Source organism: Podarcis vaucheri, assembly GCF_965113315.1.
Source record: "Podarcis vaucheri genome assembly, chromosome: 4".
In the NCBI taxonomy this organism is placed as follows: Eukaryota; Metazoa; Chordata; class Lepidosauria; order Squamata; family Lacertidae; genus Podarcis; species Podarcis vaucheri.
In genome coordinates this window covers 55561279-55587921 of record NC_138762.1, presented here as the reverse complement: position 1 = coordinate 55587921, position 26643 = coordinate 55561279, and the positions used below count along the sequence as shown (strand labels likewise).

Genomic DNA, 26643 nt, shown 5'->3' with positions numbered 1-26643 from the left:
CATAAACTGAGTTTCCTACTTCCCACCATCACAAACCAATGAAATGGAGGCAGGGAGTAGAAGCCCCTGCTCCATGTCATTCATTATAGGTGGCATCAGAGAAGAGAGTGGAGGAGGGAGGTGCAAAGTTGCTGCTTGCTCATTACATAAAGAGAGAAAATGCATTCCCCCACCCCACCCAAAAAGAAGACCACGGAGGACACAGGTTTGCATAAAATTTGTGTGCACTATTTTTTATCTTTATCTATGAATATTGAAATAATTACTAGGTGAGCTCTGTGCCTGCTTAGCCTGCTGTCCTGGCACTGTTGATGAGCAGTTCTTGCTCCCTTCTAATGGTTCTTTAATCAATGGCACCATCACTGGTATTTTTATTCTCCCGGGTATTTGGGTCCTGGTTCATCTTGTGGTTGAATGAAAATGTGTTTTATTTTTGTGTGTGAATGGTATAGCGAGTTTTTGCGTGGTGTAGTAGGCTGGCATATGGGACTCGGACCTGGGTCCAGGGAGGTCAGGGTAGCATTCCCCACTCAGCTGTAGGGAGTTCACTGGACCAGTCACAGCTTCTCCCTGTAGCCTGTTTTGCAGGGTTGTTGTGAGGATAACATGGGGAGGTGGAAAACAATGTACACCCCCTTTAGCTCATGGGAGAAAAGGTAGAATATAAATGGAATAATACATGATTTTTTTAAAATATAATTTTTATTAAGTTTTCTATATTTCATTACATATCGAAAATCAAAGAAGGAATAAGAAACGATTTTTAATGCATTGCTTCCAAAATTGATTTTTTAAAAATGTATCATTCTTCTTTTTGCATTATTGCAATTAGTTGCTTTGAGACATTTGTGGGACTCAACACACATCTAAGTAAATAATTTTTAAAACAAAACAAAAATATTTGGATGGGATTCCTTCCAACTCTACAATTGGATGATTCTATGCTTTTATGTAGCTCAAGGATTTGTCCCACCTGCATTCCAGACTGCCAGTGCTCAGAATGCAGATTTCAGGAAGAGGGTGAATGGATTGGACTCTGTTCAGTGGTAACCAAGAGAGTTTGCAAAGAGTCGTTCCTCCTTGCTCCAGAAATTAACCTGGAGGCCCGGAGGTCTTCACTCATCTCAGACTCATCTCAGACTCAAGTAATGGCAACATCCAGCGAATAAGTCAAGGAGACACTTTCCAGCATGATTCCACATTGCAGATGAAACAGGTTCCAGCACAGGGAGTTTACATACTCTAACTGCCACCAACAATGTCACGATGAGGTTGCATCATAGTCTAGACACAGGACAGTGTAGGCTAGCATCTGATGTGGTCAAGTGAGAGAATGTCTTTCCTGCACCAGCTGGAGATGATGTTGCAACATTTAAATTGGTAGACATATAAAAGTGGCAATGTGCACTGCTAGAAGCAGGAAAGATTCCTGAGTGATCATTAAAACATACAACTGATTTCTACCTGCATGCTTGCTTACTTGGGGATAAGCTACACTGAATGGTGGCACTTCCTTCTGAGTAAACATCCATGGATTAGGACTGCTGCACATGCCTTAAACGTGGATTAGTGAAATTAATAAACATTTGACAAATAATATCATCATGCAGCATATCTGAATTTCAGGAAATAAAAAATCTGTGGCATCTCTGGGGGGGGGGTTAATAGCCAGTGTATGTGGTAGATCTGAATCCTCCATCCTTAAATTCACAATAGGAGGAAAGCTTTGATTGGTGCCATTGGGAGATTTTGAAAATTGCAGCCACAGAGAGGCAATTCTGATCACAACTGTAATGGGTCCAAAAAGTTAAAGCTGCTTCTTTGATTTAAAAATCAAGCATATCAGGACAAACATCACATCTAATCTGGCTCTCAGAAGGGGAACAGACATCTGGCTACATTTTGTAACAGAAATGTTGCAAATGCCTCACTCCAGGAAGCTATTCTGCTTGTTTACATTAATGTTCATTCACCTCACAGCTCTGTGTGAGGTCTAATGCTCCCCTGTCCCTTTTCTGTTTTGCACAGTATTTTGTGCAAGGGTGCCAGTTTGGCATAATCTCTATTTTAAAGCACTCAATTCCTGGGAATATGGTTAAGAGGGTGCTTGGAATTGTAGCTCCGTGAGGGTAAAGTATATGTCACAGAATTTTTCAGGGGAATCCATGTAGTTAAATGTATGATGTGTGGGCAGCTGAAGAAACCTTGTTGAGAAAATGGCTAAGCCTGTTACCAAAGCTCATGTGCACACACTCTATCTATCTATCTATCTAGCATTTGTATACCACTTATATGTTTTGGTAATAAGCAGTCTATAAAGATATGAAATAAATGTACACACTGTAATTCACAGGTGGGTAGCCTGTTGGCCCAGAGGCCGCACTCTGCCTCCCCTGATGCCTCCTGAAGCTGCTTCACTCTTCCAGCCCCTCAAACTTCCTTCCGTTCTATTTGTTCCTTCCATATTTCTCATGGCTTTGAAAAGTGTTCAGTTCCCCACTCCCGGAACAGGTGGCATTTTATTTAATTATTTTTTTAAATAAATAAATAAATGCATATGCCCCACTTCTATGATTTGAGGAAAATAACCCTCCCTCCCTTCACAAGGTGTCCAATAACAAATTGGTAGGCTCCTGCTCCAATAAATTACTTTCACTTGCTTACTTTCAGTAGCTATTCTGGTGTGAGAGAGAGAGATGAGATTATCAAGCCATATGGGATTGCTAGATGCAGGAGACCTGCATAGGGACTGGGAATCCTAATCTGAGGTAGCCATGTTGAAGACCAAAGCAGGATGGTCTTTATCCAGAATTAGTTAATCCAGAATATTTCAGCTATTGCTGGCATGTGCCCCCTTGACAAATTTGCCCTGGGGGAATGCAGCCCTCATCAGCCCCACCCCCAGCTGCAATTTGCCACAGTGAATTGTTTTTCATAAGCACAAAGGTGACTACTACTTGCTACCATTTGTAAAAGGGAAATGACATTGCAGACCTATGTCGCATTATTGCCACAAGGAGAAATGAGCTAAATCTCATAAAGCACTTTTGTTCACAGTGCAGTGTGCACTTATCATTTTGATGGAAATTCTGGGCACGCTGCTGTGGCCTGGGCCTTTGGCTTTACAAATGTTACATAAATGGTAACTTATGCGGTGAGACAATGAGAATAGACTTGCCAGACTTGCCAGGTACAGGATTAAATATACTAACATAGAACCTTATTCAGTTTGCCCCAGGCATCAAGCCAAAGGAAGTTTTTAGTAAATTGGTCTTAAATTAGGTCTTTATCTCTTAAAAATTGAAATGAACAAAGAGCAAACTATTCCCACTATTTCAACAGCAGTGGTGGAGATACTTTCCTTCCCTCACCACCCCCTTCCTCAACTGATGGAGCAGAGGTTGATCTTAGACACTTTCTAGCCTTCCATTGACTCCAGAGACTCCCATCTGAATTTTAGGCTTGAAGGAGTTATTATTACTACTGCTACTTCTTCATAGGGTAGACCCACTGAAATGATTGAGACTTGAGTTAGGCGTGACAGACCTCCATTGAGTTCAACTCTTCACATGACTATATCTGGATTCAGTGCATACTGTGCTAGGACTCCATTCATAGGCAATGTGTGAATAAAAAGGTAAAGGTAAAGGTAAAGGTACCCCTGACCATTAGGTCCAGTCGTGGCTGACTCTGGGGTTGCGGCGCTCATCTCGCTTTATTGACCGAGGGAGCCGGCGTACAGCTTCCGGGTCCTGTGGCCAGCATGACTAAGCCACTTCTGGTGAACCAGAGCAGCGCACGGAAACACTATTTACCTTCCCACCAGAGCGGTACCTATTTATCTACTTGCACTTTGACGTGCTTTCGAACTGCTAGGTTGGCAGAAGCTGGGACCGAGCAACGGGAGCTCACCCTGTCGCAGGGATTCGAACCGCCAACCTTCTGATCGACAAGTCCTAGGCTCTGTGGTTTAACCCACAGCGCCACCCACGTCCCAGCTGTCATCAAATCTACACACCAGCTAACAATGTAGTAGTATATAAGCAGTGAATTAAAAAAACTTCAAAAAAAGTCCATCAAACAGAATTATCAGTAAGCAACAAGTGACACATATAGGTGTGTGCCTTTGTGGTCTTGTGGTTTATTTAGTTTGTGGTTAAAAGGTAGTCTTCTGTAAAGATGAAATAGGGTCTTCCTTGGTTTGCTCTGCCATATTGTAACCACAAATCGTAACCACGGATCAGTTTTCTGTGGATGGAATCTCACTGCTGTCCTGGTTGTCATGGAAGAGCTTTTGATCCCGCAGGACCCAAAATCCTAGAAAATTGCCTGCATGGAACAGGGTGGAAGACAGTGTGGGGAAATGCAAGTTGGCAAACATTGCCTCCCCTGCTTTCTTCTTAATGGAGGTATTTGCTGGATCAAAAGGCCTTCTTACCATAAATACAAGGGCAACAATTGGATTCCACCCTGTATTATTTTAAATAAAACTTTTTACCTAGTGTTTTTTTTAATGGAACATTTTCTTTCAACACTGCAATTCATAGGAAACTGACTTTCTGGAGTAAACCACAAAAAAGCACAAAACATATTTGGTGTAAGAAACTGAGGCATCTGCTGTTTGATAGCATTTTATTTTATTTTTGAACTTGCTGAACCTTTTTAATGAAATACATTATTTACCGTATTTTATTTATTTATTTTTTAAAAAAATCAATCAGTCATACCCCCACCTGCTAATTTGAATGTTCTTTCAAGCTTTCGTGTCAGTTAAGTTAAATTGAATATGTTCACCGATACATCAAATAGTTTTCAATGTTTTTAAAGCTCAAGGGTGACTAATATGAATCAGGTGTAAAAGTAAATGTCCTTTTCTGTTTCAGGGAAGAGTTTCACTTTGACCATCACAGTCTTCACAAATCCTCCACAAGTAGCCACGTACCACAGAGCCATCAAGATCACAGTGGATGGGCCTCGAGAACCAAGAAGTAAGTATTCAGATAACATGAAGTCCTAACCTAAAGACACAGAAATAGAATGGATGCACACACACACACACACACACACACACACACACCATTCTATTTAATAAACTTTGAATCTGATCTTACAATAAAATTTACTAAGGCTGTACTCCTGTGTACCTGGGCGGAGGCCTTGGGCCAACTGCAGTCCTTCAAGCCTTTATCTCAGGCTCTTGGGATTAAATCAGCCCGAGTTCCTCTCCCCAGGCCATTCCTTTCACTGGCCTTACTTCACACTCCCCTTGAGTGTTTCTGCCTGGCTAGAATGTGCCTTCTAATACTGAAAATGCCTTTTGTTTCCTGGAGGTGCAGCCAAAATTTTTCATTAGTTGCCCCGCCCACTTTTTCCTCTGGCCCTGCCTTCCCTCACTGGCATGTAGCCTCCAGAAGATTCCCCAAAGGAAATGTGCCCCTCAGACTGGGAAAAGTTCCCTGCCCCTGCTAGATGAAGTTATTTGGGAGATGGAACTCAATGGAGTCTTATTTTCAAGCGAACATGTGTAAAAACTGCACTGTTAAATCTGACTGGCTGCATTTTAGATCTCTAGCTATATGGTTTGGGGAAATCAGTTAGCTAGGAAGTTACACTATTTTAGACCAGAATTTCACTGCGGGGGAGGGGGGCTCCCCTAGGGATCTGTTTTGCATGGCTATTGATTTGGAAAGAGACAGTTGAAATGCCTTTTTGAAGAGAACGAACAGGGATAGTAGATGCAGAAATTGACAAAGGATGTGGGATTTCAAACACACCATGCATATTCTTCAGCATTTCTTACTCACTTTGGAATTTTAATTTTAGAAACAAAATAGCCCTGTTCAGACTCCCCCCCCCATTCCCCTCAAAGCTGGCAGATGGAACAGAGGTGAAAGGGGTGGGGGAGGCAGAAAAACGGCAACCAGTTGCTCTTGTGTGCAGCTTATTGTATCTCATGCCAGTTTGCAGCTTAAGAAAAGAGTAATTCTTGAAGGCAACACTTCAAGCAGGCAGTTGGAATTTATTCCGCTGAGGCGCAGATCTTCAGTCAAGTGACTGCCATATTATTATTTTTTCATTTTTAACAATTAAGAATGAGCAAACAATATATGGTATCTCCAGGGATAAATTCAAAATACTCACATGAGCACAGTGTGTTCAGGAGGGGAAATTCCCCACCCCAAAGCCACCTTGTTGCTGAACTAATGCAATACGTTCCCTTCTCATTGCCCAAGGCAATAATTAACTTTACTGTAGAATACTCATATTTGTATTGAAATATCCTCTTGTATGCTGAGGTTTGTGGTTTCTTCTTATTCCCCACCCCGCCACACGCACACACACATTTGGCAGAGGCAGTGTGGCTGTAGCAGAAGTCAAAACGGGAAGAGCATAGAAACAAGCGCCCGTGGGAGGGAGAGCATTACAAGTTAGGATTGAGTTCCAAATCAATTCTGTACATTAAAAAAACAACCCTTTGTGTGAAATCGTGGCAATCACTAATATTGAAAGAGCACTGGCACCGACTTTAACAGACCTGTGAAGACCTGATATATAATGTTCTTCATTGGTTTCGTTTTTACTAGTTCATCTTGCTAGCTTCAGACTGATTTCCTCTTTCTTTTCATGCAGTTTCCATCTAAGTGTTTGTCTGCATTTGGACTACGCAACTGTATATGTAATCTAGAGGATGTTTTTAAAATTAAGTCTCATAGTGCAACATTGTATTTTCCAAGCAAAATGCAATGATATTTATTTGCCTTAAACATGCAGTACCCTGCCCCAACCCTGCTAGATACTTATGTGTGTGTTTTTGACTGCAGTAGTGTCATGGGTTCATGCTTACAACGTCACTTATTATTTTTATATTTCTTTAGAGCATTTGCACACTGCTCCACACCCAAAACAACCTCCCAGAGTTGCTTGCATACAGTCAATTAAAACCAGACAGTCCCTATCCATAGGATTACAATCTTAACACACACACACACACACACACACACACACGAAAAGAGGCAGGAAAGGAAGGGGGGGAATAAAACTTAGGTACTAATTCTTAAACAGCTTTTATAATGACCAACTGGCACAGTTCAGGAGGTACCTGATCGAGCTGGTCTTTAGACAAAGCGGATGGAATGATTATGAATGGCTTACAAATACTGAGCTATATATCTGTCCCCCAATCAGTAATATTACCCCACCTTTAAAAACAATTTCCTATCACCTTTCCAGTCCTGGAGCATATATGCAAGCCCTTGTGGAGACACCTCCCACCTACCCCCATCAAACTCAAGTTGCAGCAACAGTATAATTACTGGGCAAGGGATGGGTGACCCGTCATCTGCACAGGTTGTGCTACAGGCACATCCGGTGCATCATTGGGTACCTGTTGTGAGCTCCTTGATGAAGGGAAGAGGGTTAGGAGTAGCAGCATCCCTTCTCTTTTCTAGAGCTGGTCTGCTCCAGTCTGACCAGCATGCTTGTACCACCTCTTAGAGTTTCCTCAGCAATAGCTATCCTGCTTACAGAAGACTATCCATAACATTGGATCCTAGGTTCAGGTAGTGATGAATTAGGCCTAGCAGTGCTTATACAGCATTGACAAACCAACACCTGCTTTTCTTGTTGTTGCCTGGAAATCCACACTTCCTCATAGCTTTCATGTGCACACCCCTTCTTCTGTGATAAACCCATTAGTACTACCACTTGAAGACATTACCTAAAAAATACAGGAATGCCATAGGAGTGAAATTAATAACTGGTCTAAAAATGAGGGTCTCCAAATGAGCAGGGGGGTCTCAAAGAGTGGCTCTACATCCTCCAAGTACCTTGTAATTATTGGATTGGATCCAGACAGTGTTATTCACACTTCAGTTCCATTAAAATCATGACAACTTGCCCTATTGATTTGAATTGGAATAAAGCATGATTAACTTAGTATGGATCCATCCTGTTAATACTGCTGCTGCTGCTGCTACAACTGTGTGTGTGTGTGTGTGTGTGTGTGTGTGTGTGTGTGAGAGAGAGAGAGAGAGAGAGAGAGAGAGAGAGAGAATAGGCACGTTTCTACCTATATATTCTAGGAGCTCTTATACATTCTATACCAGGTATAGATTTATTAGGAGAGATGGTCCAAGAAATACAGTAAAATTATATCCCTTCTGGGACCATCGTGCTAGCTGTCTTCTTGGCAAACCAAGCTTTGCGCTACCAAGAATGTCAACTTATAAGATTTCATATTTTTAAAAGCAGCATGGGGCTTCTTACAAAGCAATGAACACACTTTGTACTTTGACTCCCAAGTGGATTTTCACACAAGGATATGAAATCTTGTCATGTGATGGACAGGTGGGTTGCACCCACCCAACTATCAAAATTGTTCTGCAGTATGGAAGATTGATAAAGACCAGAACCAAAAAAGTTACCTACCAATTCTTATATAAAAGATATTAAATGTAGTAAGTATATAGTCTTATGAAATAAATATTACTCCCCCCAAAAAACAACAACACCCAACTGCGTAGTTTTTAGGAAGCACTTGAGCTTTAAAATATTTGGGTAAGAAAGACTGAAGGGACACTGAGATTACTAATATTTTGAAATCAGTAATAGTTATCCATTAGCAGCCTATTTTCTTTCCTCAGTGAAACACATCTAAATATAGAACTACACAGAAAATAAGGATGGCAATGATAGAGATCTTACTTTATGGTTTCTAAAACGAACATTCAATTTATGATATCTTTTATTTTCCGTTGTAGAGGCATCTGAAACTTGCCTTCATTAAATAAATTCTGGTGGAGCGTTTGCCAAAAAGATTTAAAAGGTATTTTCCATGGTGGTGAGCTTATGAATCACAAACCAAAGTTGCTTTTCTATGAGCCAGTTCTTTGAAGAAAATCATTACCTAGATCAAGAAATGTAGTAGACGTACAAGGATTCTTAAATTAGCTACTTTCCCCAAGGCTATTTCAGTTATTGTATTTTTCAATGAACAAATAATGTATTTTCCCTCTTTTGAGTGTGTCTTTAAATGCTTCTCTGCCATTTAAGGATAAGGCTATCAATAGCTGCTAGTGCTAGCCCAGTATCAGAGGCAGATTATCTCAGAATACAGTTTGCTGGGGATCATGAGTGGGAGAGAACTTCTGATCTCATGTAGTGCTTGTGAGGCTTCCATAGATTTCTAGTTGGCGATTGTGGGAACAGAATGTTGAACTAGAATAAGCCTTTGGTTTGCTCCAGGAGGACTCTCATGTTCTTATTGTTTTAAACCAGGCTTCCTCAAAATCGGCCCTCCAGATGTTTTTGGCCTACAACTCCAGTGATCCCTAGCTAGCCAGGGATGATGGGAATTGTAGTCTCAAAACATCTGGAGAGCTGAGTTTGAGGAAGCCTGTTTTAAACACTACAATTATAAACCTATGATCCATTAATTTTTTCCTTATGGAAATCAAGCCATGACCAAATTTCTACTCAGAGATGTGTCCTACTGAGGGTGCCCAAGAGAGGTGTGGGGAAAGAACTATGTACCCGCCATCTGCAGGTTGTGGTGGTATGTGCATTGAATTGATTATCAGTTCTGCAGGCTGTGTGTGTGTGTGTGTGTGTGTGTGTGTGTGTGTTAGTACAAAGTGCCACTATGTGAAAACCCCACAAACAGTGATCTGAACTGACAGCACTGTTCATTGGGCAAGGAGAAGAGGGGATCCTCTCTCAACCACTGATACTGATACATACACACACACACACACACACACACACACACACCCTTCCTATCAAAAGGGCAGGACTCAGTAAAATAAAAAGCAGCAAGCCTCTGTGCACTGAGATCTGAACACCTTGAATAATGTCCCCTCCAGTGTGTGCTCGGCATTAAGAAGATTCATAAGCCCTTTCCCGAAATGGCTCCTCCCATTTTGAGTAGGTGGCTGTAGCACCACAGAATGGAAAGAGTGTTTCTCTGTCCTCAGTGCTTCCCTCACTGGCAGCCAGTGAGTAAACAGCCTGGCTCAAATACAGGAACTGCAGACAAAGAAACTTTGTGGGAGCAAATGGGTAAGGGTTGTAGCAGGTGGGGGTGGGGAAGAGAAGGTGTAAGATTACACAGCTTGGATTGCTACCAGAGGGGACCTATTTTCGCCACCTTATTGTTAGTTTTTGCCTCTCAATTTGCATTTCTCTTTCTTTTGCCTTCATGGTGGAACATGGGAATGCAGGTAGTCAGGCCACTGGGGGCTTTATAGAGCAGCTGCAGCAGCACTCTGAAATAAGCTTGGAAGGGGTAGATCTGCACCACACATTGAAAGTGCATGTCTTCCCCCAAAGAATACTAGGAACTGTAATTTGTTAAGGATGTCAGGGATTGTAGCGCTGTGAGGTGGGGTGTCCTGAGCCCCTGACCTGCCTGGTGGCAAGTCAGTATGTCAAGTCCAAAACTCAACAGTCAGGAAACAGGGTCCAGGGTCAATCCACATCAGCAAAGTCCAGAAAATGCAGTCCAGGGTCAACAGTAATCAGGAAACCCAGTCCAAAGTCAATGCCAAAGCACAGTCCCATGGTTGGTCCAGGAGCATTCAAGCCAAGGTCCATCAACCTGAGCAGTTGAGCAGACACAGCCCTCAGCTCTGCTTCCCTTTTATACGATGCATGCTGATTACAGCATCTGGGCTTGACGAGGTATGTGGCCCTCACCTGTTCTGAGTCTACTCCAACTGAGGAATCACACACCGCCTCCCAGAGCTAACTAGCCCCACTTGGCCAGTTAGGGAGCTGTGAGTCCTTGCCTCCTAGAACACCTCTTTCACTGCTCCCTATGACTCAGAACCTGCCATGTTTATGGAGACAGGGGCCCTTCTGGCTCTGGTGATGGCTTCTGCTGCTCTGGTTCCTGTACACTGACTGCCATCCCCTCACTATCCCCCATCACCGTGTGAGTACTTCGTTCTCCATCCCCAGTTTGCCCCGGTGTCTCCCAGTCCCAAATCACCCCTCGATTGGATCCTCTTCCTCCTTCCAGTAATCCTGCCAGTTCATGACACAGTTTCCATAATTCAATTTTTTTTGGGGGGGGGAGTCACGTGCTTTGAATGTGCATTGCGTGTTCTTCAGCTGTATGAAATGGATCTTCCAAAAGACTAATCGACTAATCTCATAGGCCTCTAAGACAGATGGGTCAGAAATTGTAAGATGTTTATGTATTGACAAAATGAAAATTAGTAATGCCAGCTAAATACAAAAGTTATGGCTTTTGAACCTACTGCTGCTGCTACTACTACACATACATGTATGTGGCATTCTGGGCTGGTTTTTGTTACCTGCTGGCTGTATCTTTTCGATCGAGCTGCTGACAGTTTTGGTTGACCACACCACTTCACTGTTGAAAGTTAATACTGTTTGACTCATTCTGTGCTGTTCGCATCAAGCCAAAGAAAACAAGGGGAAGAATAATCTGCCTGTGTGCAGTTTGGAAACTTCTCAGACACTCTGCATGCAAAGCACTATATAGTAGCTTACTATATCTCTTTGCAAGCTGCAGAGGAAAAGGAGGAAGCAAACAGCATAGCATGCGTAAGACTATGCAGCACCATGGACGACATGAGAGGGTGCAGGGAACTGCAAGAATACTTGTATGTAACAAACTGTTAGTACAATGGAGAGACTGTTAAGGAAGTTAAGGGGGGGGAATACTAAGCCATTCCAGTTTCGACATGCAGAGATGTTTATTTCAGAGGCAGGGGGAGTTGCTCATTTTATCACAAGTGGGTTATTTTGGTTCACGTTGTAAGAGTAAACATTCAAGCAAGGGAAAATCCACTTTTCCTTCCACCACCCCATTTGTTAAGCAAAGTTTTGATGACTCAGGGCATGAGCAATGGCATAGAGGGCCTTTTCATTGGTAGAGTGAGTCGCTTTAGTTACTAGTGCCTATTTTTAACTCTCGAAAGACAGTTTGGAAATGAAATGGGTTCATTATATTTCTGGGAACACCCCGTTACAAATTTACTATAGTGACTGACTTCAGTGGCCATGATCCAGAGATTCTGTTTTGGGTGTAAAGACAGACTTCCATAGGTGGGGCAGCTGTTTGCCAGCAGTTTGTGAAGAAAATCAAGCAGTAGACACAGAAGCCATTCTGCATGCAGAATGCTGCTAGCTGTACACATAGATTGAGAAGGTCTATAAAAAATTTAAAACTTTCTTACAGCTAAGTTAAATTCTTGCGTGGAATTCTTGCTCATGAATGTTGTCAATATTCTATTGCTACTATTGCTGTTTAACATTTACTTTGTGTCCACTAGGGATGGACAAATCAGATTTTTAATTTCACGTGTTCATAAATCAATTTCATCCTGTTTCTGCATTAATCTACCAAATGTACCAAGATATACATTATTTTTGTATGCAGTATCTTAACATTATCTTTGAACACTTTTAAATTTAAAATAAACATTTTGTATGCATTTCGGTACATTTTTAAAGCTGAAAATCTGTCTCAAAATTCAGAGAAGTGCAAGAACTGCAAGATTCCTGTGTTCTGTTCCACATATTAGTCTGAGAAGTGTAAATCAGGTCAGCTTGCTTAAAAATGGGGTTCAAGCAAAATCTTCAAGTATCTCTAATGTCAATGCAACACTAGGCACAATATGACAAAATGAATACAGTTTCTGCCCAGGAGACTTAAACAGTCCCCATTTATCTCAGTAGATAGAGGTGGAACGAGAGAGCCAGAAATGCCAAATATACCTAGTTAGGTAAGCCCCGCCCTGCATAATCGATCACATGATGCTGTGCACTATTTGAATGGCAATGCCTCTCGAATATTTTATTGGGGGGGCAAAGAGACTTCAGCCCCTAGGGGTTGGCTCCTATGAGGCACACTTTTTCTAATGCTCTGGTAAAAGGAATACATTTATTACAAAAATAACCCCTCAAGTGATGCTAGCAAGCATGCTTCACACCAAAGGCGATTGAAAAGGCACCCCAGAATCACCAGTCAATCAGAGCTGAGGGGAGAAATTCTCAATGCTTTTTGCCAGATTAAATTTTTTCCCCATGGCAGTAATGGTCCCCTTTGCAAACTCTGAAGCACAAGTTTAATGTATTAGGAGCAAGGAAAGCAGCACCCTTCCCTTGAGACATCTGGCTCTCCTCATTTAAGTGTTTTCTTAACAGACTGCTTCTTCCACACTTACTTTGCTTTTGCATGTCCTCAAACAAACTTGTTTTTGGTGAGTGCTGGAAGATAGAACATGTAAAAAAGGGAAGGTTTTTCCTAAACCCTTCACATTCTGGCTGGCATTAGTCCGCTTTAAAAGTTATTTTAAAAAGAATTCCTATGTGCCTGTTTTACATTACTTTTACGGTATTGGCCCGAATATATGCTGCACCAGCAAATAAGCCTCATCTTTAAAACTGGGGGGGGGGAAGAAAAAATACAATACCCTAATATAAGCCGCTCCCTTAAAATTGTGTTGTGCTGGTGGTCCTAGGAGCTATGCACTGCCCACCATCTTGCCTCACCAGAAGTCCCGTAAAAGCCAATTTTTGTAAGGTCACAAATTTGAGCCGCACTTTAACTTTTCACGGTCGGAATTTGTGGGGAAAGTGTGGCTTATATTCAGGCCAATATGGTACTTCAGTGGGCAGGCTTATCTCCAAACAAGAACTTATGAAGTACCGGTAAGCTACTATTTCTAAACAAGAAAGTTACACGTGTCTGTATACAGAAACGTGTGTATCCACAACTTAGATGTACACCTCCAGGACCCTTCAAACATAACAATCAGTGCCAGATTTATGTATAAGCTAAACAAGCTAAAACTTAAGGCCCCACTCTCTTGGGTCCCCAAAAAATGTAAAGGAAAAAAACAACTGGATGTACATTTCCAAAAAAATAAGATAAAAAACAAATAAAATAAAACCTACATACAGATAGAGCTTAATAATTATTTCACTATTAATATACTTCTTCCTAATTGTATTTCAGTATTAATATACTTCTTAATTGTATTTCAGTTCAACAATTATTTTGATAAAATACATATTTTGTTATGTGCAAATGGCTTTAGATATCTATTAGATCCATAATTTAGCATATATTCAACACAAAAAACAGCGACAATTTGTTGTTGGCAAAGGACAGTGGGACATATAAAAGGCCCCATTACCTTCAGTAGTGTAGGGCCTCATCAGACCTAAATCTGGCCCTGATAACAGTGATCAGTTTTAGGGGTTGGCATGTGCATTCCACATGACACCTGGTATCCTGTGCCTCATCAGAGAACCTGCCTTTTTAAGGATTCCCAATTCCGTGTTATAAATAAGACTCTTGTTTTTGCTGGACTAGACTGACATGTCTACCCCTCTGGAAGTTCTGCACACCTAGTTTGTTTGTGTGGAGGCTTTTCCAGAAGTGATGCTGAATGAGTAAAGGAGCTGAGAGTAAGGATGATGGTGCAATATTTCTCCCTCATCTATGCATGCTGTTCATTGTCATGAGTCAAGACTCCTGTTGTTCAATGGAGAAGTCTGCAATTCCCAAATGCTGCTCATTTGCCTGATGGACTTGGGGACAGCAAAATAAAGGCAGCTGTGGAAAATATTGATTTGATAATCTTGGAGTTTATGGTAAAGGCATAGGTTTGCATAAAAAGCAAGATATGACATTTTGTACTAAAATTCTAAAAAATTCTTATCATCATCATCTCCTCCTCAGCAGTAATTAGATTATAGTGCATTTGGATTAAAAAGAATACCAAGGAATATATTTCCAGCCCCATCCACCCTAAGGCTTTTTTCATTAATGTGAAACATTTTGTTTAGGCTGTGATCCATTACACACTTGCTTGGGAGTAAGTTCCATTAAACAGTATGGGTTATTTCTGAGGAAACATGTACAGGATTACATTGCATGTTGATAAAATATAGGATGACATGAGAAATATTACTTAACCTACTGACACTTTACTTGTTTCAGTTTTAATTTCACATTCTGTTTTTGTGAGGATGAATTAATTAAAATGATGCATTGCTTCATACATGGAAAATGCTGTACTGTACGTAGATTCAGTAGAAACATAGAATTGTAGAGTTAGAAGGGACCACAAAGGTCATCTGGCCCAACCCTAATTTAAGCTTGTGACAATCCTTTGCTGTAGGTCAGGCTGAAAATGTGTCACTGGGCAAAAACCAGGCCCCCATATTCATGGATTCGTGACGGTTTGAAACTGGGGCTCCTAAGTTTGGGCTCTTAAGTAATACTTGGAATGTAGTTGCTAATATCTTTCATTTTGTATGTGTTAACTATTCACATACATACAGCCTCTTCATTCGTTATAATTTTGCAAATCCATATGAATGAATGGGTGTGTTTTTTTCACTCACTAAGTTAGATGTTACCCCTTAATTGCTATCAAAAAGGGAACTGCTTTAACTCTTGGAAGCACTGGTAACTGCAGGAAAATAAGGATCTACTGGACTGCATCATGTGTATACAACATCCTATGCAGAAATATGCTGTGTGATGAAAATGATGTGCAGATGTCACATGTGAGGATGACCATGTGGATTTATTTCTTTATTTCATTTGCAGGCTAATAACCTGCAGCCAATCTCTTGTTCATGTGCAAAAAACCCAAAAGAACCAGCATGAGTGATCCTGTGTAGAGGACCTAGACTCTTCATTGATCACAACATTCACACACAAGTGCTTTTCTGTAGCATGAAGTGGTTCTAATCTAACATGAAGAGAATTGGCAACAATCGGTGCTGTAAAAAGACAACAATCACCTCTACTGACCATTTAATTAATTACGTGTATTATTCTAATATATTTCAGTAGATTTATTATTATTATTAAACATCTTGCCAGAAAAATAACACTCCTCAAAGTCATGTTGAAAACCACACAGAATAACAACTGATGAAAATATGAAAGGAAGGCATCTCACAGACGTGTTAAATTGGATGCATAAATAGTTCTGAACTGAACTTCTAATGACAACTGTATCTTATATGTATTGTTAGATCTGCCAGGCGTTACTCTGGAATCAAGATTCTGACCTCAAGGCGTTCAAGCCACGAGGCTGAAAATAATCACCACGTCGATGACATTTTACATATGTACACAGCTTGCACAACTCCAAGTGTTTGCATTTGAGCTGAGTGTGGTGAATCCAAGTTTGAATTTGCATTACTGACAAATGAAAGAAAGGCTTTTGCATTGAACTATAAAAAAAGTATTAGATAAAAGTATTTTTCTTTTTATCTTTTTAACAAGAGCAGGAGGGAAGTGGAGTGGAGTGGGTGTAAAAGATACAATCACTTCTCAAGTCCTATGTTCCCCTCCCCTTTCCATTCCTGTGATAATTTATAACTCAGTGTGGAATCCGAGACACAGTGAGCTGTGCCAAAGGATCTGGCAGGAGGAAGAAGAGACGAGTTGCTCAGATTTGGAACATCAGCACACGTTATAAAATTTAATTTTAGCTACTAGGCACTACTTTTAAGTGTGTGTTTTCCTCTTAGAACTCTCCTTAAAAAAAAAAGTCCAGTGTCCTCATGAAAATGCTTTCAGGGCTGTGTGGAATAGTGTTCTGTAGAGCAGGAGACACGTTTGACTTTTTCAGGCAGGGCTAGATATTCATTTGATGACCCACCTCAGGTGAAAATAAATGGCAATTATGTGTTCAGATTTTAATACCCCAAGGAACAAAAGAATGAGATGCAAGAGGTTTTTGTTGTGGATTTTGTTGCCCACAGCACACACACCAGCCTGTGGGAAGTGTTTGGAGAGGTTCCTTTCTGTAAGAGTTTCCATCACTAAAACTGCAGGGGCTATCTCCTAAAGAAGAAGAATTCCTTCAAAAGGAAGACTTACTCATTGCAGTTTAGGGAAAGGAGTGGAGTAGAAATTCTTTTAAGGGTTAGCAGGATCAGAGATGCAGCAGTTTTCACTCTTTTCAGACAAAATAAAAAGGAATTGGTTGAAAGAAATAGAGCAAGGGGGAAAGAATTCCATATTTGGGTATAAGATTTGCTAATGTCCTGCCTATTGTGAGTCTCTTGATGCCAGCTAATATGTTCACCCCATCCCAAGTGTGACGGTGTGCGTGCATCATTCCAGCACCAGCTCCTTTTCCTGAGTGTTGCTAGGATATTGTCTGACTGCACTGGTACAGAGATGAATCACTCACCAATAAGGAAAGTGGAAATGTTGTTCAACAAATATGTTTTTTACATTGCAATAAGTAAAGGTAAAGGTAAAGGGACCCCTGACCATTAGGTCCAGTCGCGGACGACTCTGGGGTTGTGGTGCTCATCTCGCTTTATTGGCCGAGGGAACCGGCGTACAGGTTCCGGGTCATGTGGCCAGCATAACTAAGCCGCTTCTGGCAAACCAGAGCAGCGCACGGAAACGCCGTTTACCTTCCCGCCAGAGCGGTACCTATTTATCTACTTGCACTTCGTGCTTTCGAACTGCTAGGTGGGCAGGAGCAGGGACCAAGCAACGGGAGCTCACCCCGTCGCGGGGATTCAAACTGCCGACCTTCTGATCGGCAAGCCCTAGGCTCTGTGGTTTAACCCACAGCGCCACCTTCGTACAATAAGTACATACTTCCAAGTTGGATATCCCACAAGCACATTTTCCCATGGCATAGAGCAGCTTCTGCCAAGAGGCAGCCCCTGGCCCCTCTGATGTTCCTCAGGATCCATGAAGGAAGTTAACAGAGGGCTGAACTGTACTGTAATCTTTTTGAGCTCAGGAAGACAAGACAGGATGCCTTTCCTCATTAGTCTTCAGTCATTGCTCTGCAGAGAGAAGGTCTCAGTTTCAGTCCTTGCCATCTCTGGTTTAAAAAAATATCAGGCAGCACGTGATGAGTAAGACTGCATTGACTAGTTGGATGAGTTATCTGACCAGGCATATGGCATCTTCCCATGCTCTCTGAGTCTGCATTCCCTGACAGTGTAATAATTATGTAGAACATGAGCAAACTGCAGTTGTGTGTACATAAACAACATTGTGGTGTGTGTTGAAGATCTCAGTTCCAATCCACGTAAATATGCAGATCCTATTGAAATCAATGGGGTTTTAGTTGGGTTGAGCCCTTCATGTTTGTAGTAAATATTACAGGGGTAGCTGATGTTGTGCCCTCTAGATGTTGTGGGACTACAACTCCCAGCATCCCTGACCATTGGCCATAATGCCTGGGGCCAAAAGGAGTTTGAATCCAACAATATATGAAGGCCTCGACGTTGGCTAGACTACCCTACAATATAGATCCTGTTGACTTTCTGACCATAGTAATAGGGTGCATACACAGCAACATGTCTGCTATGTGTCAGTCAGATATTTTTCTCATCTTCTTTCCCCTTCCCCGCAATAGGACACCGTCAGAAACTAGACGAGCAGACAAAGCCTGGGAGTTTGTCCTTTTCAGAGCGTCTGAGCGAATTGGAGCAGTTGCGTCGCACAGCCATAAGGGTCAGCCCACACCACCCAGCCCCCACTCCTAACCCAAGAGCTTCCTTGAACCACACCACTGCTTTTAACCCTCAGCCTCAGAGCCAGATTCAGGGTAAGTACCTGAACTTCCTCCCCTCACTCCACCCTGTGCATTGAGGAGAAGGTCACCCATTGGCCATTGGAATCATGGTTGGCTTGATCTGTTGTATAGGATGGCACTTTGGGACAGTTCCCCCACCCCCCCAGTGGTTTTCATCTGGCACATCTAGCACTGATGGTGAAAGAGGGCAGCAACTGCAAGCAGACAATGTGGAAAAGGTTGAGTTTGACATAAGGTTCAAAACAACTGTGGAAAAGCTTTGGTGAAGAACAGTGTAGAAGAAACTAGGCAGAGTCTGTCTCCCAAAACAAATGCTCATTCATTTCTCTGATTGCACACTACTGTGGGATTCCTCCAGCCAATTAACAGCATTATAATCAACTCGACAATGATTCTACGAACAGGGCCGGCTCAAAATATTTTGGCACTTGAGGAGAACCACAAAATGGCATTTCCCTCCCCACCAGGGAAGAAGGATGAGTGAAGATCTTGCCTCATGGGTCAGCCGATCCTGGCTTCAATATATGCATAGCAGTGAGGCACATGCTTTGCAGCTTAGAATGGGTGCCCATGTTTCATGCAATGAAAGTTTGATGCTGCTTTTCCCTAGGAAAAGGAGCTATTAGTGCAGAGAAGGAGTGGAAACCACTTCCCAGTCCACTGCTTCTCCATTGCAAATTTCCTTCCTGGCAGCTTCTTCTCTCTGAGAAAAACAAGCAGCCATCAGGCTTTTATTACAAGTTCATACACAGTATAAACTTATCAGAGTATGAACTTCCAACTCTAAATTCTGTGATTCTATGATTCATTATGTGATATATATTTGTCTCCTTTGATCATAGGAGTTTAGTTGTTCTACTTTTGAGTAAAGGGTATGAGTGGTGTTGCCATGAATTTCAAGGCACTAACAGCAGTCGTCAGTACCAGCTCAAAGGGATATTCAGATACCATTTCCACATATCACACTGAACTTGTTTCCTGGGTGATCCCACTTTCCTCTCCATGTAGGGATGGGGTAGAATTTTGATTCTGAATCCACAGTTCCTGATGCAGTATGCAAACCACAATGCAGCTGCCCTTTGACATTTGCACTTCTGGTTCTCCAACCAAAGAATATGTACGAAAATGTATATATCAGTATAATGATTTCATCCCTTAACTATTCTGACCACTAAAAAAATAATTAAAGTGATATACGGAGGCACTAATCTGTATGTCGTCAACTGTATTGCAGGAACAGCAGAACACCCTAAGACTGCCCTGTGATAAACCAGGAACTAATTTATTTAATCACAAAATTCTCCAGACTGACCTTGTGTTATTAAGCAACACTCACTCCTTGTTGCATGTTTGCAAGTTATCTTTTAGCCTAGTTCAGACTCCTGCTTTCATAAGATGATGTTGGAGTGGCTGGTTACGTATACAGACTCCAAGTGCTGTAGAACTATAGAAAAATGCTAGAAAAGGCAGTCAGGCACAGCATTAGGTGAAAGCCCTAAGTTACTCTAAAAACTGAATCTACTGTTTATTCCAGTATATACGAGAGTAGTAAAATTTCAGCCATATATATTTTTAAACAGAAGATATTCTCATATAATGGCAATGGCGCCCACCTGAGAGGTGCCAGAACTATATATATATAGTTGCTCTTTTCACAGAGTGATCCAAAGTGACTTACAATAAAACCAATTTAGAACATTTAATAACAATAACTAGATAAAGGGCAGGATTTACGCATTCCATTCCAGAAAAAGAGGCTGCAATGCCACCCTTCAAGTTAATGGCCAAAAGGAAAGGGCAGAAAGAAAAGTCTTTGCCTGGCGACTAAAGGCAGATAAAGCTACCACACAGCTATCTCCCATATACAGTCTAATTCTGTATATGTTTACTCAGATGTGAATCACATGGGATCCCGCAGAGCTTCTTCCTAAGTATTGCCTTAAAGCAGTCTTCCCTAGCCTGGTGCTTTCCAGATGTTTTGGACTACCGCTTTCACCAGTCCCAGACAGCATAGCCCAATGGTCAGGGATGATGGGAGCTGCAGTTCAAAACATCCCTGGAATGCCATGTTGGGGAACAGTACCTGAAACTGTAACACTTAAGCCATTTGTTACAGAGCAAACACAAGCTGTTTCTAATAGGACCTCTTCAGCCCTTAGCATGTTTAATAAGTCTTGCCGATGGCAATGAAATTTACTTCTGTGTACCTTGATTGGGATCAGGGCATGCTTTAAAGATAGCAAAGTGCATTTTTAGCTTATATTTTGCTGGGAGCTATCTCTGAAGCTTGGCTCCAGCTATAATTCCAGACCACATAGTGTAAACAAATTAAAACAATCCTGTCTTGGGTTTTTGGTTTTGTTTTGTTTTTTGCTTTTTAAATATCTTGCTTTGCAACTATCTATCATCATGAAAGTAGCTGGAATTAAGTGCTTGAAGGACTTAATTAAATACCCTCTAATGTATATTTTACAAAGGTATTTTACAAAAGTATATTTTACACGCATAATTAAGCATGTCTGAAATTAGGATGAATGACATATGACCCTTTCTTAGAAACCTAATGTTTATTTTCCAGTTTAGTAATAAATACTTTGAACAGTTTTTGAACAGAACAATTCACTTGTTTTAAATCAAGTGTGTTCTTGCATTTTAACAGGGTTCAGTAGTGTGGTCTATTTATTATCATTATTAGTACCCGTTGTAGTAGTACTCATAGTAATGTATTCAGAACTAAAACAAAAAGATGTTTTAAAAATAAAAGAAGTAAAATTCATTCCTGCAGACTCACAGTCTACTGGACATGATGCAAAATTGTTTGTATCTCCACAGGTGAAAATCAATTTTTTATATATATTGTCATTTTAATTGTTAGTAATGCTCTCAGTATGTTGTGTTCATTTCACTGGGTTCAGATTTAACATGAAACCATGTTATGCGAACAGTAGACATGAAGCAGGCAAACCATGATTTAGAGTTGTTTTTGTTTCCCATATTCTCAGCACTGAATTCAGATGGATTCACAGTGACTCAGATGTAAACTCTGGTTTGCAAACAAGCTTCAAATTTTGGTTTCAGACACTGGTTTGCTGAACTTAAACAAACCATGTTTTGTCAATGGGCTTTGGTTCAGACATTATTAAAGGAAACAAGATTTAGTTTAACCTACCATGGTTTTGTATTTTGTTGGTCTGTGTTGGAATTTAGGATTGCTTGTCATAAGGCACATTTCTTTCCCATTTTTGTTGTGGACAAAACATTTGAAAGCCTATAACTAAGAGACTTAAAAGCCCTAAGACAAATACTGTGAACTCAAATTAGAGTGTACTTAAAGCAAATAAAATATAGGCAAGATCCCCTGTACTGGAGAATAGCAATTACTGCCTGAGCTTACTACAACAGTAGTAAATATGCCAGAGACTTACTGAACTAAAATGCTTAGATTGGACTGTACCAACAATAATACTAGTGTGATGCCAAAATATATGACATTAGGGTAGTTTTCTACTGTGTATGTACGAGTTGTTATTTGTTTTTATAAATTTGTAATTTGTTTATGTACACTATTTAATAGAATTTTTAATACAAAGGCGTTAAAAGAATTACTAGGGCTAGTTTCTAAATATCACAAGTACAGGTCATAAATAAGCACCTGAGAGATATTTGTGTATGTTTAAAAGGGCTGAAATATTTTCATACCACTAAGCTACTGTTTACTCCACCCATGAACGGGGGAAAGGAATTAACTTCCTATTTTTATCAGGTTTCCTATTTCAAACAAAAAGCAGTTTCTATGATGAAAGCAAGTCCAGGCAGGCTAGTGCCCATAAATTGCTTTAATAGACTCCTTGATTTCTTTCATATATATATAAGAAGGAAAATACACCTGTCCATTTAGAAGTTCAAAACCTATGCCTTCACAGGGGTGAAGGGGAATAACTATGCTTTCAAGTTCAAAAAGAAAACTATTCCATGTATAAGCACTGATGCAATTCTGCAAGCAGATATTTATATAGAGGAAAATAATTGTCATAGATAGAAGCTTTTATGGAGGTACTGGCACAGAAGTTGAATAAAGCCAATCAACCCAAGGGTAATCCCTACAATCTCACGAAGTACACGTTCTATTCTTTGTGAGAGAGTCAGCAAGCCCTAACTGAAAGGCAGTAGCATAAAATCCAGCCCAAACGGAATGGGAACGAGGTATAGCCTCACCATGGGAAGGAGGGTATATACACAGGCAGAAGAACTGTCTGATAGTAAGAGCTATTCAACAGTAGAACAAAGTGGAGAGTTGTGGACTCTTCATCCTTGGATGTTTTTAAGCTGTGTGTCTTGGGTGCTTTAGCTGAGATTCCTGCATTGCAGGGGGTTGGACTAGATGGCCCTTGGGATCTCTTCCAACTCTATGACGCATTAGCAACTGAAGTGTTATAGGGTTAACCTGTACCCGGTTTGCTCTTTTTCTCAATTCAGGTTGAAGTTGCGGGGGGCGGGAATGCATTGCAGTGCAGCATTTCATAATAAATGATAGATATGGATTGTGGCTATTGTTGTGTGTGCACTGCTTCCTAAACCAGTGGTGGGAATGCTCTGGATGCAGAGCACATTGGATGCAGTATGCACAGTCTCAGTTGAATAAAGCTAGTGTGCTTTCCAGTAGTAGTAGTAAGGAAAGGATTTGTATGTGTGGCCGTCTTCCAGTTGCAATCTTATTGTTATATACGTATGGCTTCACTGATAGTGCTCAAAAGGTCTTCTCTTATGAGGTTCCTCTAGGCAAGCCCTCCATCTACTCCTATGCTTCCTCTTCCAATTTTGTTTGGTGCTTTTCTGCATTACTTCTGGCAATGGGCAACTATTTCTAGGATGAGAGTGTCAGCCCCTGCTCCTGTACCGTTATTAATGTCCTGGAAGAGCTGGTAATGCTTGAGCAGTGGTCATAGCGGTCATGATGTTGCATTGCCATGTGCTCCATGGCAAGTATTTATTTGACAGCATAAGAGCCCATAAGATTAATCATAACATTTCTTGTTTATACCACCCTCTTGAACTGGAAGAAATAATATATTTCTGAAAAGGGGGCATTAGAACAAATTTGCTATGTTTACGATGGGTTATTGCAATATAATCTTTTGTTTTATGGTGCAAGCATATGGGAATTTGTAAAAGATAATAAAGCGCATAATGGCAAGATGCTCTTGGGTGTAAGAGGAATCAAGATGACAATCATTCTACCTCCTTACTAACTACCCTCTGCTTTCCATGCTGCTATCTTTCCTAGAAAGTAGTCTAGGTCTTTGTAACAAAATGTGCTTGGGATGGTGATTATTTGTTACATTTTTATTCCACCTTTCCTCCAAGGAGTTTAGGGTGACATACACAGTTCCTGTTGAACTTCTGCCTGTCATTTGGTCCAGCAGTTCCTGCCCTCCCCATTTTAAGGTAGCTTGAGAATGAGTAACTGGCCTGAGGTCATTCATTGAGCCTCATGACTGAGTAGGGATTTGAAACCTGGTCTCCCAAGTCTAACCATTGCAGCACACTGGCTTCCAGTCTGTGGAGAGTTCAATGTGTTATCTATTTGATTTCATGAAGTTTTAAATATCTTGAGCGTGTGAACATTGCATTTCTTTTTGCTATTATTTGACTGACGTGGGAGTCTTCCAAACAGCCTGTTTACTGAGCATCCATCCTGATTTGCTCACACAAAACCTACGCTGAGGATAGACAGCACCCAGTATTTATTGAGCACTTGTTCAGAGGTTATATGACAATAAGTATTCATCCTGATTTGCTTACACAGTTCTTATATGTCTTTCCATTGGTCATTTGTTCATCCCATACTTTTCAGTGCATTTCCCTATTGGTTTCCTAACTACAAAAAGTACAGGGTTGACAGAGTGCTTTAATCTATTTTAATTGTACAAACCTAAATTTCCAGTATGCAGTTGAATCTCTCCACAAAATACTGGCAGGTCCTGTAAAATGGAAGCCAGGACGCAAATCATTTACCTGAAGTATGTGTCAATTGTTTTATTTCTCCATGACCCATTTAGAATCTCTATGCCACATCTTAAACTCTTCTTGAGATTTCCTGTCAGTTTCAAATTGGTTTGCCATACACCATGAAGACTGCTGTTCAGGAAACATAAGTGCAAAATTCCCCTGTTCTTGCAGCATTAGTTATGCAATTATTTGGATCCTGGCTGCATTATGTAAAAGATTTTATGTACTGCTAAAAAATTGAGAAAATGAGTTTCCCCCATCCCCTAAAAACAACAACAATACTTAAGTTAAAAGAAATGTCTCTGGATATTTTTACACCTAAAGTAAGCCTTTTAAAAGGCTTGTGACCAATTATATTGACCAAAACATGCTTACAAGGACAAAAGTAAACAAAACTGCTTTTTGTAACACAAGAAGGCAGATTATTTGATCATTTCTTTGGAAAAGGCAGGAATGTTTAAACTTTGCAGTAATATTTTTTTCATTGCTTCCCAGGTGAAAAAAGCTTTGTTTAAAGAGATATCTTCAAGGTCTCCTATGCTGTCATAATCATTTCATGAAAACATCCATCTTTATCATAGTTCCCATGAGCTGAAGAAACACACTGGTGTGGTTGACCACAAGGAATTGTAGATAGCATTGTTTCCATAGCTTGATCTATTTCGCTGGGTTTTTAGTATTTTTGTGGGTTTTAATGAAGTGCTCAAAAACAGAATGTGTGAAAAATTCAGACACATCATAATATTTTTAGGGCACTGAAATTTGTATTTTCAGTGTGGAATCTTTCTTAAAAACACGCAGTTTAAAAAACCTGTTATGCTCACTTTCTGTTCTAGATGAATAGTTATGTTACAGTATTCCAGAGGAACCTATACAACTGTTATTAGACCTCCTGCTCCTTTCAGCTCTAGCCAGCATGGCCAGCGGTCAGAGATTACGGGAGTTGTAGCCAAACAACATCTGGATGACTACGGATTTCCCATTTTTTTTCTCTTCTCCTTGGAATAACCACAACACCATTTTTTATTTTTGCATTTTGAAGATGAGACTGTATTCTTCTGTCTGCTGTCTGCTTTACAGGTGATGGAAGCACCTTTTAGAGGAGTGGGAGGCTGACCCTGGGAAACTTCTTCCCCTTTCCTGCCTCATTCCACTGAAACAAATGATTGTTGCTGTTAGTGACTCAGCATAACAACAGGCCCATAGGTTGTTGGGTTGTTGTTTTTTGTTTTTTTACTGGAATACATTCTTCCTGGATCAGGGTACTTATGTGAAATGCTGATCTAGTAAAAACCAGTCACTTCCATGTTAGGATCAGAATGTTGATAATATTAATTACAGGCCACTTTTGATCAATATAATACACAAAGAAGCTATTCCTTCCTATTCATCAGAAACACTTCACATAATTTTTACAATAAATTAACAGTTGTCTCTTTCAGTTTATTCCTACTAGGACAGTAAATAACTTATTTCTGTCTGTGTTTAAAAGGTAGTAAACATTACTAGATCAGTGAATGCTTCTTCACTTCAGATTCTTAGCAGAACATATTTGCTATATGGACACGGAAGTAATAGTTAGAAAATGTTTTGCCATGCTTTTTCTTCTTTGAGCCATTCTGGTATATTCATGTGTGCTCATCTGACAGATCTTTGGCAAGGTACAATAATGCTGTTTCCTGCCTAGACTATTACACTTAATCAGCTGCAGAAAACTAAATTAATTGTTTGGCAATAAGGTGAGAAGATAATTCTCCAACACAAGGGATTATCTTTTCACAGGTCAAAGAGATAATATCCTGTTTTGAGAGTCTAGCAAATTATCATAGGGTTGTTTGCCTACTAATTGGTTGATTTGCAGAATGCTGATGACAGAAAAGCCAATTGCTGCAGGAAACTAATAAATTGTAATCTGCAGTTAGGAAGGCAACCTGCATCCAAAGCAGTTTGCATCACAAAGCCATTGTCCTGCAGATAAATGAGCACTGAGAAAATCTCAAAGAGTCTCATTTGAATATTGGCTTATGCCTCCTACATTCTATCTTAAAGGCTCAACAGATGCAGA

The 26643-nt window shown here is 40.6% G+C and overlaps 1 protein-coding gene across 3 annotated transcripts in view; it reads left to right on the top strand.

Moving 5' to 3' along the window:
- RUNX1 (RUNX family transcription factor 1) overlaps positions 1–26643 on the top strand; it is a 175891-nt gene that overhangs the window by 115116 nt on the left and 34132 nt on the right. For 2 of the 3 annotated variants that reach the window (XM_082220515.1, XM_082220516.1), the window contains 2 exons: positions 4884–4988; positions 18390–18581. In XM_082220515.1, coding sequence (XP_082076641.1) covers positions 4884–4988; positions 18390–18581 — 297 coding nt within the window. The remainder of the gene's footprint in view (positions 1–4883; positions 4989–18389; positions 18582–26643) is intronic. The other variant, XM_082220517.1, reaches the window with a different exon arrangement.